The sequence below is a fragment of the Mesoplodon mirus genome, assembly GCF_964341445.2.
Source record: "Mesoplodon mirus genome assembly, chromosome: 10".
Lineage (NCBI taxonomy): Eukaryota > Metazoa > Chordata > Mammalia > Artiodactyla > Ziphiidae > Mesoplodon > Mesoplodon mirus.
Genome location: NC_138986.1, coordinates 30,475,008 through 30,490,594, shown reverse-complemented (window position 1 = coordinate 30,490,594; position 15,587 = coordinate 30,475,008). Strand labels below are relative to the sequence as shown.

Sequence of the window (15,587 nt, the reverse complement as noted above, 5' to 3'; positions counted from 1 at the left end):
GATTACTGCAGGGACTTTAATGTGGGGGCTTCCCTGGTGGCGCAGTGGTTGAGAGTCCACCTGCCGATGCAGGGGACACGGGTTCATGCCCCGGTCCGGGAAGATCCCACATGCCACGGAGCGGCTGGGCCCGTGAGCCATGGCCACTGAGCCTGCGCGTCTGGAGCCTGTGCTCCGCAACGGGAGAGGCCACTACAGTGAGAGACCCGCATACCGCAAAAAAAAAAAAAAAAAAAAAAAAAAACCCTAATGTGGATTAAGGTCAAGTGCAAAATTAAACACTTGGATCTAGAGAGGCAAGTGTAATCATTTGCCAACTAGGAGGATATTAACATTCAGCGGTTAGTTATTCTAAAACATTTGTTTTCTTCATACATTTTGACATTTTTTTAACATTTAGAAATAAATGAATCGGATTTGCTGATTATTTTCCATTTCGTATTCTTTTATGCTTTTCTGATTCTCTACCTTTGCGTCTGAAATTTCTCATTGTTTCTTCAAATAATTTGAATTTTGTAGATCCTTCTATCCTTGTTACCAATGTTTATTTGTCCAAAATATATATAGGGGAAAACAAACCCTTGCCTAACTTGAAGGTGGATTTTGGGGGGACAAAAATCTTCTTCCAAAGTATACTTGGTTTGAGAAGTAAATACAAGGTTATAAATTCCTGAAGATTTTGTTAATCTACAAGGACTTTAGAAAAAGCTGCAATGGAAATTTCCCAGTGAATCAAACATTGAAAAACACTGAAGCTCTTGTGTTTTCCAAACCCTGGTGATGCCTCCTCTCCATTTTACAGACACTGTGTTCAAAGAACATGTACAGTGATTATATGACTACACTGCATTTTACTTTTGGAGGACATAATTTATTATGGTCAAATGAGCATGTGGACAAAGAGATGGTTTCTGTACTGCTTTTCTTTAGCAATCTGAAGTAAAATAAGAATTTTATAAAAAGGCTAATTCAAATTAACATTTTTTTCACTTTTGAGTTCGTTCTTTGTACTAGACACTGTATTTGGCATTGGAAATGTAAAACTGAATGACCCAAATATAACCAAGAATTATTTCAAATTAACAAGTACCCAAACTGGTATTGTAGACTCTAGGAAGAGCTTCAGTTTTCTCATCTGATAATTTCTTAGTCACATGAATTTTAATTCATTTTAATTAAACATATACATTGAGTGTTTAAGATAGAGTAAAAATTTGAAAAAACTAATAATAGGGTGATTTGCCTTTTCAAGTCTTCGAATCACAGCCTTAAATCATTGTTTATGTAGCTAGCTGATTTTCACAGACTATTCTGTAACAAACTTTTTTTTTTTTTTTTTTTTGGCCATGCTGCATGGCTTGTGGGATCTTAGTTCTCTGACCAGGGATCAAACCCAGCCCATGGCAGTGAAAGCGCCAAGTCCTAACCACTGGACCGCCAGGGAATTCCCTGTAACAAACTTGTTTCATGAAATGAGAAGAAGAGATCACTAAGTAAATAGAGTTACATAAACATTATGTGTTATATGTTTTATTAATGAACCAGTTTGGAAGTACTTTACACAAGATTAAGCTGTTTCACATTTGTGCATTAATACCTTTCAAATAGAGCTGACAGTATTTAGGAGAAGAAAAGGTAAAGATAAAAGAGGATGAAAGGTATTTGCAGCAGAATACCTGTGTGGTTCAGACCATGATGTCATGGAACAGGTCTACTGGTCACCTTTCAAAAGAGCACAGTTAAGGTGTCCCACACTCACTCCCCAAGAAGTGTCCCTTTGACGGTGAGTCAGGATTGTTGTCTTCATAGAAATGTGTGTTCCTTCCATAATTGCAAGTGTAAACTGACACTGACACACATAAATAATAAGGAAAACCATTTGGGGGACTTAAAATATATATACACTCTTCTGTTCACTTGCACTATGTAGAGTGTAATCTTTAGATGAACTGATTGCAGAAATAAATACTGTCCAGTGATGTTTTTGAGCTCTTATTCACATCCGTAAGTGAAGAATACACTGCAAATGTACTCTTTATTTTTCTACTTTCCTAGACATTCTTCATAAATGAAGTCTTTTGATTAATAAAACACACTTGGTTATTTTCCCCCCAGACTATCTAGATGATTACTACAGCACCACTCCTTTCTTCTACATCTCATTTATTTATACAAATATATTAACTTCTTGGCTAGCTGAATACCAAATTGCTGCAGAGCCATGAATATATTTGGAACAAGACACACTGAAGATGAAAGTATGCAATTACTACAAAGATATAATTAATCCACTCATGCCCAGGTTGTAGACTTCATAAATACTATGTCTCTCACATATATATACTATATTAAAAATATGTGTTTATTTTTATTAATAAAATACACATTTATTTTAAAATATTACTGAATGCATAATTGCTCTTGTCCATCATGTATTTTTCTCAACTGGTTGCTACTAAAAGTACAGCTGCTACTTTAAAAACATATTGTGTATTTTTAAAAAATACTGAAATGGAGTGTTCAGACATAGAAAATTACAGAACAGTTGCTGTCATTTGCCTCAGTGTTGGTTGGGATTAGAGCAAATTTATTAATTAGCGGCAAGGCTGTGAATAATTCTTCAATAACAAACTACAAAGACAGAATAGACCATCATTAACACCTAGATCCTCTTGGAGAACTACCAGTGTCACTGGGCATTGCTGTTACAGCATTCCTTCATTTGTTACTGATGTCATAATTGATGCTTACCTGAATTTCACAGATTTCCCATGTGTTTACAACCTTTGAAGGTGCTATGTTTATTTTTCTTCAGCTATAATGCCCTTGACTTATGTTTTCACTCTTCTTTATTGACACATGACAACCTACTTAAATATCAGTCTTGAAGAATGATTCTTCAGTATTACATTTGCACTTGAAAAAAGCAGGAACAGGTGACTTCTTAAATTTGGAATTATTACATGTGATTATCCATTGCAAGGAAGAAACTCACAGGTGTAAATGACCAGGTATTTAAATTTCTTCAATTATTCAGATAATGTGATTTCTGGAGTGATGAAAAATCATAGAAGATTTGCTTAGAGTTACCTATCTGTGAGATTTAGACATAGTTACAGAAATAATTATGTAAACACAGAAAGAATACATTTCTAAGTTTAAAAAATTCTTTTAATTACTCTTCATAACAAAATGGGAAATGGATGTAACATGAGGTAACTTTTAAAAGTAGTACTCAAGTATGCAGTTTTATTTTATATTTTTAATTTCCAGAATTGAAAACCATTTTTCTGAAGGCAGCAACACAGCAGGCATCAAACTGCAGAACCATGACTAGCAACCTTTCCCAACTGATATTGTGCAGCTCTGCTATGAGAATGTGAATAGACCTTGTATTAAAACCTGCTACTTGTCTGGATCTCGGGTGATTCTGTACACAGTGTTTGGCTTTGGGTCTTTATTGGCTGGATTCGGAAACTTCTTGGTGATGACTTCAGTTCTTTATTTCAAGCAGGTGCATCCTCCAGCCAATTTCTTGATCAACTCTTTGGCCTGCGCTGACTTTCTGGCGGGTGTGACTGTGATGTGCTTCAGCACAGTCAGGTCCGTGGAGAGCTGCTGGTACTTTGGAGCCAGATTTTGTGCCCTTTACAGCTGCTGTGATGTGGCATTTTGTTACTCTTCCCTCTTCCACTTGAGCTTCATCTCCACTGAAAGGCACATTGCTGTTACTGACTCTCTGGTCTATCCCACCAAGTTCACGGTGTCTGTGTCGGGGATATACATCAGCATCTCCTGGATCCTGCCCTTTACTTACAGTGGTGTCGAGTTCTACACAGGTGCCTATGATGATGGGCTAGAAGAATTATCTAGTGCCCTCAACTGTATAGGAGGTTGTCAGACAGTTGTAAATCAAAACTGGGTGTTGATAGATTTTCTATTCTTTATAACCACCCTTGTTGCAATGATTCTCTATGACAATATTTTTCTTGTGGCTAGGCAACAGGCTAAAATGATTGAAAATACTGGTGGCAAGACAGAATCATCATCAGACAGTTATAAATCCAGAGTAGCCAAGAAAGCAGCTAAAGCCCTGGGTATCACGGTCATAACATTTATGATTTCATGGTTACATATAGTACTGGATCATTAATTGATGCCTTTATGGGTTTCCCAACCCCTGCCTATATTTATGACATTTGGTGTAGGTGGGCTTATTATAATTCAGCCATGAACCCCTTGCTTTATGCTTTATTTTACCCATGGCTTAAGAAAGCCATCAAAGTTTTTGTGAGTGGTCGGGTTTTCAAGAACAGTTCTGCAAGCATGAATTTGTTCTCTGAAAAAATATAAGCCATTGGATTGCGGAAGTTGAAGATATCTTTACATTTTCCAAATGAAATGAGTTTTTTAAAAAGCAAGTAAGATTGTTAATGAAGAGTAAACAAATTGCTTTTCAGATTTAATCGAGTAAGTCAATGATTTTCAGTCTTGTTACTTCTCTAAAAATATTTGAGTAATAAATGTTAAATACTTGTTAAACCGTTGCAGAGCTTAGCATACCCCACTCCCTACAGACACTCCCTGTCCTTTTCTTTTTTATTCCACTGACTCTTCCCTTTGTAACCTGAAAACCTCTTTGCTGTCTTTGATTTCCATTCCTCTCTTCCTTACAATTTGTTCTACTCACTTCCAAGTTGTCAAAAATTTCTGTGATTCGCTTTCACCGGGCTGTTGCTTTTTTTTTTTTTTTTGTAATGAAACTTATCAAACTGACCAATATTAAAGGAGAGTTCATCGACCATAAAAATTAATTTCTAAATAAGGCTAAATTTCATATTGATGATTTGAAAATTTTGAAATTGACCTGGTGATATTTTTGTAATTTCCCAATAATTATGACATGAAATACAGTGCTTGAGAATGACCCACTAAATTGGGGAGGAGAAATGGTACCTCAATTTCAGGAGCATCACCTTTATACTTTACCTTCTTGGTGATGTGAACATCCTTGAGCATTTGATAGAAATATCTTTACTAACTAATGGTTGACACAATGGTAATATTTTCTAGTTTCCTCAAATCTGTGCACTTTCCTGCTCTGTCAGTTACTTCTCTCTTTCAGGCCTCCCGTACCTGTCTTACATTTTCTACCAAACTTAACCTTTTTTTTTCACTTTCAAAAGTTTCTTTGTTCCATGTTCCCTGGTAATGTCATGTATTCCTTGTCTTTCTTTGGACTCGATTTACTTTCATTTTCTGTGCGTTGTTTCTTGGCTTCTGGTATTTCTGGAAATCCTAAAGGTCTCTAGCCCTACACATCAGCCATTTCAGACTCAATGCGAGACTCATACTTTACATTTTGAGGGATATTTTGTAAATGTGGGAAAAGTCATGAGCAAATGGTACAATTCCTCCAATAGTAATTATCCTTTTATGTAATAGTCTTCTCAGTCCATGAGGTTTTTTGTTTTACCTTCCAGTCTTGATAGTGGGCAATTTTCTGTTATGTTTTTCCTATAAACTATTGTGAGTTTATACATTGTCTGTGATAAAAATGACACTGTTACTCAAGTTATTAGAAAAAAGTGGATAATGTAGAAATGTTGATGTTGTATAAAACTTTCTGAAAAATTCTTAAGCATCTTGCTTCATGCAGTTCACAAAATCAAAACTGATTTCTTCCAGATGTTAAAAAGCTAAAAGATAACATAGCTTTCATAGTTTTTATTGGTGGAATCATAACAGAAAATCCATATAGATTCATGCACTAAATTTAAATTTTTAAACTTTAAAAGAAAACAAACCCATGTGAAGGAAGAAAAGGCAAACTTGGAAACTATTGGCAGCATATATGATGAAGAAAGGATTAGTAGATTTAAAAATGTAAAAGCATTTTACAGAACAGTAAGATAGAGACAAACATTCTGCTAAACAAATAAATATTCAATTTTACAGAAGTATGGCTAATAAATACATGAAAATGTCAAATGTTCAAATAATCAAAAATACTAATAAAAGTGTAATAGCGCTTCATATCTCAAATTGGCAAACTTTAGAGGGATCAATAATATCTGATATTAATTAGAGTGTGGGAAATTGAGCACTCTCGTGAGAGTTGAGCATGCTCATATACATCTAGGGAAAATATAATTTAGTATCTTCTTTCTGAGGGGGATTAAGATATTTATGTAAAATTTTAAATCATGCATGTCATTTGACACTCTAATTCTATTTCTGGCAATTAATCCTAAGAAAAGAGTCAGGCAAAGAAGCAAAGATGACAGGGACATGCATTTAATATCTCTTAATTATTAACTGGAAAAAACCTAAACCAATATGGGATAAATTAAGGAAATATGATCCACCTGTGCAATAAAATGTTACAAAGCCGAGAAAAAAAGCTAAGAAGTTCTGTATCAATTGACATGAAAAGACAACCACAATGTATTTTTTGACTAAAATCAAAACAAAACCAGAAAACTCTGACCCAGCTTATAAAACAGCATATGTAATATGGCCCCCATATATGCATATACTTCTATGTGCTTTTACGAAGTCTAACTTTATGTAGAATGGACAGTATGCGTATACAGCAGGAGGGGGGCATTTAATTTGTAATTCAGCTCTATAATTTTAATGTTTGTGGAGAAATAAGTATAATTAAAATTGATATTACCAATATACTTCTCTCTTCTCATCTGTACATTGAGGTTAGGTTTATGTGTTTATTTCTTTTATTTCAGCAGACTATCTTTTCAGTATGTGTCTCTAGTATATTTTTTTCTTACTGAATGAAACTAAATAATACCTGCATGGGAAGAGTTCAGAGACTACATCTTAAAGAGATTTAAATATCTTAGGAATTACATCTTAGTGTTGTTAAAGTGCTTAAAAATATTTTTTTGTAGCAGTACTTTAAGATCCTCCAACTCTTCCTCTCTAATATTAATCAGGAGCTGTATTCAGGGGCTATGGACGCTACCAAGCGTCATTCCTCCAACTTCTATTTGTGCTTTATTTCTGCTCTTTATGTCATTTCTTGAAAAGTGATAAACTGCAATGGTAGACGTGTTGGGTAAACGATGTAGGGAGATGCCATCTTCTAATATAGGAAGGCAGTGTCCCTAGAGAAACTTTGCATGGGGGTTTGAATCAGAAAGTGCTGAGGACAGGACTTCCCTGGTGGCACATTTGTTAAGAATCCGCCTGCCATTGCAGGGGACACTGATTAGATCGCTGGTCTGGGGAGATCCCACATGCCACGGAGCAACTAAGCCCGTAGTTCAGTCACAACTACTGAAGCCCGCGTGCCTAGAGCCCGTGCTCCACAACAAGAGAAGCCACCGCAGTGAGAAGCCCGCACATGGCAATGAAGAGTAGCCTCCGCTCGCTGCAACTAGAGAAAGCCTGCGCACAGCAACGAAGACCCAACGCAGCCAAAAATAAATAAATAAATAAATAAAAATTTAAGTATGATTATTAAAAAAAAAATCAAAAAACCTCTCAGTGGTGGCCATGGAGAGGATCAGGAAGTTGGTTGGGGAGTGGAGCTGCTTGAAATGGGCAATGGAAGGTTGCCCAGCATGGTCATCACTGTGGCACCGATCATGAAAATGTACATGGCACAGGCACTCAGCCCAGACTTCACATTTCTAGGGCATGAATTGTTCATCAGAGCAAAGCAAAATTGTATTTCTGGGGGGTTCCAAAGGTCCGGTGAATTCATTGACTTTGTCTTGTGGGTATTATGAGTCTTTTGCAGAAATACTGTGTTCCTCTCTTTCCTGTGAAAGAAAGAGGAAAAAGCAGTAAAAATCGTTGGCTGTGCAAATTTTCAGAGCGGCCCAGCTAGCGCATTTTCCATCTAAGGATGAACTCGCTACTGACCAGGAGCACTGCTTCCCAACTTTAATGTGCATATGAATCACCTAGACGTCTTCTCAAAGCACAGATCCTAATTCTGGGGTGGGGGCTGAGAATTTGCATTTCTCAGCGGCTCTTGGGAGATGCCAATGCTTTTAGTCTAAGGAGCATCCCTTGACTAAAGAGGGACTAAAGACAACTGAATGAATATTGTCACCCAACCTCTAAATAACCCAATTAAAACCATCTAAGTAGTCTGGGTAAATGCATGTTCTTATTGTACCAATGTGTAGCCCTTACTCAGGATTCCGAATCTGTAGGCAGATCAAGAATTTTCCCTGTCCCACTTGTGTGAATCAATTAGTTGGATATATCCCCTCCTGGGGAACTATTATTTAACGTTGGGCCTAAAACAATAATTGTGATCTAAAGATTGTGCTTTTTTTTTCAATTTTTCATGTAGATATTTGGAAATGTTTGGATCCTGCCACTTAATACATACTCTTCAATTAAGGAAACATTTTTCTCTCCAATGTGAACAATATAGATTTTAGAATTTAGAGCAATATACATAAACTAAAAATATGCTAAAGCCTACAAGATTATACAGGAATCACCTCACAAAAGGGGAAAATGTCTCAGATGATAGACTGTGTAATTCTCATGGGTTATCTCCTTTCATTTGGCAGCCGCATTCATTCATGAACTCAAATTCAGGTTGAGGTCATTTTGTTCACAGATTTTAAGTCTCACGTTGGCAACAAATTTGACGCATAGGGTGCTCATTGTTTAAGCAGTCGCCATATATAATGTATGCTATTGTCCTTAAAATGTGAAAATAATGGGGCTGACTCACCCAGAGTATGACATAGATTTGGTTTGTTTTTCCAGCGTTGGGACTGGATGTGTAACTCTGATGACCAATGGTAAGCATTAGTGAGATCTAAGGACAGGTCGGAGAATAGACTTTGGCCAGAGAAGAGATTAAATCTCACTGGTTCATTGGGAAAATAAACCCACAAGCCTGTCCTTGCCAGATTTACTTGGAAAAGATATTAATGAGAATGCATGTACCTTTGAAAATTATATTTACAGTATTTGCTACCATAGCTCAGCAATTTTTTCCAATGTGTATTATTTGAAATCTTAACATTATGGCACATTTTATTTGCTCTGGGTATAGTGATTTAATTTCTTAGATTAGTATTTTTCTTAAGATATATTTTGATTGTACAATCAAATATTATGCAATTGAGTTGAACTTGAGAAACCAAAACATAGAGAGTAAAATGTAAGAGGGACAAAGACCTATTCAACTGCTTTATAAACTGCAGAGTATCCATTTGGGAACACACAACACAAATTATTTGATTACTTATCACTTTGGTTCCTAAGCTCTCAGATACTGAATATAATGAAATCTTAAACACCTAATCACCTTCTTTAATTAATTAACTTTATTCTGCTTTTTATCTTCTTTACTTTCATGAATTAAATTTTTTAATTCTTTTAAAAATTATCTTGAAAGATAACTAAAACTTACCACAAAATAACTTGTGCATTTGTCACTGTATATCTATAGACATAGCATTCCTAATACAATATAGTATACTGTTCAATAATTCATGGTATAATTTTTGGAGTTTTAAGCTTCATTTTTGAAAATTTAATCCGTGAAAGGATATAATTTAACCTCTTAGGTTTGTAAAGTGAACTTTATTTATTTTATTTTATTTTTTTGGAAGACATGTGATGAAACAGCTGCTAGAAATTAATAGTATTATATCATGTTTGCGATGAATGGTTATGTATATTAAAGAACTGTTTAAAATTTAAGTATTAGATAAAGACAAAAGGATAGAATAAGACACACATTTATTTAAAAAGTTATTACATGGAAGATTTTTTAAGGTAATGTGGAAGATAATGAGCCTTTATCTTAAGCTTTTAGCCAAAAATTACAAAGTAAGTAAGCAAATGCAAATATGACTGCTGGTCTACTGCTTTGTTAAAAAAAGAAATTGTCATGACATTAAATGCACTTGGGATTTTGTTTGTTATGTAAAAACTTAGCAAAATAGAGATTCCTTTCCTTTGAAGATTCACCTCCAGAAAAGACACAGTTATTTTTTAATAATATAAAGTTAAACCCTCTATGACATCTCTCTTTTATCATGGGACATTGTTGTTATGCCTTTTTTTAATTTTTATCAATAACATTTCAACAAAGGATCAAATTAATGTCAACACTGCAAACAATGACCTAATGAAAGCATAGAAAATTGTTTATTTATTAGGAGGCAAAAAGAAATATTTGCTAGCAATTCTGGAGAGGAGCAAAAATTGCATTATTTTTTAGTTCAAATTTCATTCTTTCAGAGAAGAAAATTACAGACAGGTAACAGACACAGAGACTCTGAAATAATGACTTTGGAAGTATAAAAATTTCTCAGAATTTCAAGGAAAAAACAAAAAAGAAATTACATAATAATTTTTCCTCTAGTATCTAAAATTCTATGAATGCATATGTATTTTACTCAAATAAGAAGGAAAATATCCAACAAGCTCAATAATATATTGCAAATAAAGTGGAAAAAATTAGGAGAGAACTCATTATACTTGCTTTATCACAAATGATTTTTCTCCTCTTACTGGTTACGTAGCTCTAACACTCCACCTCTGAGACCATTTCTCTGAAAACAGTGATTTTATCTTGCTTTGCTATATCTCACTCAAACAATAATTTCCTAGGTAAGAGAGGTAACTTGTGAGTTAGATGTAAGAAAGATTTGATGCGGGTCTTTCTATCATTGCCTCTTTAGAATTTTAGTGATTTTTAGAAATGATCCAGATTTGTTTTTACAGATCAGTATTTTAAGTTTGGTTCCTTTCAACATGAAATATACACATACATACATACATACATACATACGTCTGATTTTTTCCCTCTCTTAATATAGTCTCCTTTAGTTTATCAGAATTTGTTTGGCTAATTTGGTAATTTGGAGCTAAAATCACTGGAAGGTTATTATTTGTTGTGCTAAGTTTTCTTACCATGCAAATGAGCATTATGCTTCACCACTCTCTTCCCTGCTGATTTTCCCCCCAGGAAAGGCACTTAGGCCTGAGATCTTATTGGTAGGCTCATGGCAGGCTGTGTTGTCATCAGTATTTACACACAGAGTACACCACCTGGGGCTGCTTTACCTATGTCCTGCTTTTGACAGGTGTGTTCTTTAACAACTTCAGTGTGCTGTCAGCAGCAACTGGTATCTGACCAGCCTCACTATCTTATCACTATCTTATCTGGCCTGCCTTCAGCAAGAATTCAGATGGGTCAGCCTAGCAAGAATCCTCCTTAACCCTGATATTTACTCTTAGTCATTTTCTATCCACTACCCACAACCCAGTTCATTGGGTATAAATCCTCACTTGACCTTGTTGGAGCTGAGGGCAATCTCTCTCCCTTACTACAAAAACCCTATTGCAGAAGTTTCCCTTGAATAAAGACTGTCTTACAGGCTTTAACATGCATCATGAATAATTTTTTTTCTCTCTAACACACACACACACACACACCCACCATGAAGTTTTCAGAGTAAAGAATAGTTCAGAAGTAGAGCAACAAGTAAGACTTTTAAAAGCAGGAATAGGGCTTCCCTGGTGGCGCAGTGGTTGGGAGTCCGCCTGCCAATGCAGGGGACACGGGTTCGTGCCCCGGTCAGGGAAGATCCTACATGCTGCGGGGCGGCTGGGTCCGTGAGCCATGGCCGCTGAGCCTGCGCATCCGGAGCCTGTGCTCCGTAACGGGAGAGACCACAACAGTGAGAGGCCCGCGTACTGCAAAAATAAAATAAAATAAAATAAAATAAAATAAAATAAAAGCAGGATTGGAGGGAAAGCCAAACATAGCAGAAGAATCACTGGACATGAAGCATCTGTCACCACTGAAGGGGGGCAATTCAAGTTTAATGTCTTTATCTGTGAAGGGAGAGGCATGATAGGGTTATGTTCATGGGCTTGTGAGACTCTTAAGAAGAAGGATCCCAGCAGTGTTTCTCACAACCTAATGTCTCTTCCTGGACACAGCCTAAAATGTTCACTTCAAGACTACCAGTCCGATGGGGTTAGTAAATATTCTTTGGTAAACATAAAAATACTCATGGGCTACCAATCATACGTTCATATTATGAACATTTGCTTTTCTACCAACAAGTACAGGGAATAAAAACTGTAATGAGGGGAGTAGTCCTTATTGAATATTATGCTTCAAGACACAAGTTGACCCTATATATTTAAATTATATTATTAAATTATAGCTGGATCTAGGATTACTGTAATTTAATAGAATAATACTTGCAGTGATCTGAGGATGTGAGGTACATGCTTCAGGTCAAAATAATAACAGTGTCATTTTCAATACTTTATTCACTTTTGTAATGGCTTTTTTATGAATGTGTTTCAGGTAACACATTTGCAATTTCTGAATGGGAGCTAAATATTTTTCCTGACAGTATGTATTTAAGAGCTTTCAGAAACCATGGATTTAAAAAAGCCAGGAATGGGCTTCCCTGGTGGCACAGTGGTTGAGGGTCCGCCTGCCGATGCAGGGGACATGGGTTCGTGCCCCGGTCTGGGAGGATCCCATATGCCGTGGAGCGGCTGGGCCCGTGAGCCATGGCCGCTGAGCCTGTGCGTCCGGAGCCTGTGCTCCACAACGGGAGAGGCCACAACAGTGAGAGGCCCGCATACCGCAAAAAAAAAAGCCAGGAATGAGGGGATTGCAAGTAGAGTTGAAGTACCCAAGCCACACTAAAAATCAAGTACTATTATGGGAGTACAATAGTCTAGATATGGGTCGATCAAAACAACCAAAAAACAAGGCAACCAGCTAGCTAGAAACACACCCATTACTATGCCCAGGGTCTTAGCTGCTTTCCGATCCTTTTTCTTAGATAAGTTGTTTTTTTTGATTTTTTTTTTTTTTTTTTTTTTTTTTGTGTGGTACGCGGGCCTCTCACTGTTGTGGCCTCTCCCATTGCGGAGCACATGCTCCGGACGCGCAGGCTCAGCGGCCGTGGCTCACGGGTCCAGCCTCTCCACGGCATGTGGGATCTTTCCAGACCAAGGCACGAACCCGTGTCTCCTGCATCAGCAGACGGACTCTCAACCACTGCGCCACCAGGGAAGCCCCAGAAAACTCTTAGTTAATACTAGTTTTGTTTGTCCCTTAATGATTAATTTCAAATTTTAGAGTTATGAGTAAATTACATACATAGAATAAATTAAGATTCTGTGTCAACAGAGGGTATAATACTGGACGAAACCAACTTTTTTCTTAGCAGCAAGAATTCTTTTACTTGTGTTTGTTTTTGGCCTTTGTCATCTATTGTCACTGAATTGTGAGCATACATTATAAACAGTCTTTATGACTTTAATTTCTTCAATGATTGGAGCTGACCTGATGCCTCCCTGGTATGTTGCAGGCTCACCGTAAAACCTTACTGCCAAAAACACCTTTCTTGCTATAGGTGTTACTAACAGCGTAGGTAACAGGAATTAATTTCTATTGTTTGAAAAAAAGGAATCAAAATGAACTAAGTGGTCAACAATGGGAAAACGGTTAAAAAAAAAGTTTTGTGCATCCATACAATGTAATATTATACAGTCACTAAAAAGTGAAGTTTTTAAGAATTTTGAATGATATGGTTCTTTCAGGAAGTGAGCTCTGAGTGATATTTTAATTTCATTTTGTTTCTAGGTGATATATTATTCTTATTTTTTACTTTATTTTCTAAATTTCCTACAAGTATGAAAATCAGAAAAAAACATTTTTAAAATATAAAAATCGAATTTAAGAATTAGAATATATAAATAAGAATTAATGATAAATAGCAAATTGTGTAAACAATTACTTAATAGTAACATTTAATGTATACTTTTAGTTGATTTTACAAAAAGACACATATATTCAAGCAAATGAATGATGAATCCCTTCTAATTTGCATCCCCAAATGTAGCCTCTTAGTTTCCACCACTGAACAACTGAGTAAGGTACCACTGTCAATTTCATGGCAGTTCATGTAAGGGTGGGAGAAGTTCTTTAAAATATAAGTCCCTAAATTCTGGGCTTGTAAAGCTTCAATATGTATAATAAGAATGGAAAATAGGAAGTAAGGTATAAGCATCATATCTAACTACACAATCTTTGACCCTAATACTTGATAAAAGCCCCTGTAGCTGGTGCATGTGGGTGATATTATGTTGTGTTCATAAATATGATCACCAACTGTTTGGCAAAACAGTAAGGTCTAATAATTCTATGGATTTAATTCTAAAAATAATTTACATCTAGATGAATCTTTTTGGAAAATTTTACCAAATAGAATCATCTTCAGTGCTCTTCTGAACCAGGGATAGAAAAATGCATAAACCATTGGATTTAAAGTGGAATTCAAGTAGCCAAACCAAATCAATGCATCGTTCAGGATGGGTGGAATAGTATAGTCCAGGAAAGGATCCATGACTGCGCAGACAAAGAAAGGACACCAGCATGTTAAGAAAACCCCCATCACAATCCCTAAAGTCTTTGTAGCTTTCCTTTCTTTGCTTCGTGAAATTCCATTTTTCTCTTCCAACCCAATTCGAAACTTCTGATTTGCATCATTAATTGATCTTGCCTGCCCTTTCGCTATGAAATATATTCTACAATAGATGCATATCATAATAGAGCCAGGTATATAGAAAGAAGTCATAAAGGCCAGAACCCCAGATGTTTTGCTGAAGAAGACAGAGCAACACCCTATGCAGTGAATGTGTTTGTAATACGTCTCTTCAGCTCCTTTGAAGTTTAGCTCCAGAAAGATCATTCCAAATGCAAAAAGAGCAGGAATACTCCAACTAATGAAGATCATCACAAAAATAACCAAGATGTTGATCTTAGTTTTGTATCTCAGTGGGTCACACACAGCATAGTAACGGTCAATGGAAATGAAAGACAAATGAAAAATTGATGCTGAGCTCAGCATAATATCAGTGCTGGTGTGAATTTTACAGAAGATTTCTCCAAAATACCAGCAGTGCTCAATGGATCTCACCATACTATAAGGCATGACCAGACACCCCAGCAGAAAGTCCACAGTAGCCATGGAATGAATGAGCCAATTAGTTGGGGTATGAAGTTCCTTGAAGTGTGATATAGAAATAATAACTATTAGATTGCCAATCACTGTAGTCAGAATTATGAGCACCATTAAACTGTACAGGGAAGCACGGACGTCATTTGACCAGCTGCTTTTCACACAGGAGATATTAATTATATTGTGGCAAAAGGACATCATTTCTGAGGGCTATGCACTAGTTATCTTTTCCTTTGTGTGTTGAGGAGTCTTTCTTCGAAATCCATGATCAGGTTAGAGTTCCTTCTTTTATTTCCATATATGTATCCCAGAAACCTGGGAGGAAAAAAGAAAGGAAATCATCAGCAATTTGATTCTTCTCACTTTTAATGCATTTACCTATTACTTCTTGCTGAAAAATGATTATTTTGGAAAGAGCTTTTATTTCCAAGTTTAGTTCAGTAATTCAGTTCTACAATTATTTTTAACATCTACTTGATGCTGCTCACTGTGCTGGAAATGCAAAGTTGAATTATTCGTTTGAAATATATGATTCTGTAATACTCAGCTAAATTCTCGAATTTGCAATACCTTTTTCAATAC

General features: G+C 36.1%; 2 protein-coding genes across 2 annotated transcripts; one reads left to right on the top strand and one right to left on the bottom strand.

Moving 5' to 3' along the window:
• Positions 1-3,329: 3,329 nt before the first annotated feature.
• LOC309810876 (trace amine-associated receptor 6-like) lies at positions 3,330-4,353 on the top strand (the record flags this gene model as incomplete). The annotated part of the gene is given in 3 exon segments (XM_082633202.1): positions 3,330-3,348; positions 3,351-4,130; positions 4,133-4,353. Coding segments are annotated over 3 exon segments (1,020 nt in total).
• A 9,755-nt stretch (positions 4,354-14,108) lies between these two features.
• LOC309811337 (trace amine-associated receptor 1) lies at positions 14,109-15,206 on the bottom strand (the record flags this gene model as incomplete). The annotated part of the gene is made up of 1 exon (XM_082633978.1): positions 14,109-15,206. The coding sequence occupies one exon, from the start codon at positions 15,204-15,206 to the stop codon at positions 14,187-14,189; it is 1,020 nt and encodes a 339-aa protein (XP_082490104.1). The 3' UTR covers positions 14,109-14,186.
• Between the last annotated feature and the right edge of the window lie 381 nt (positions 15,207-15,587).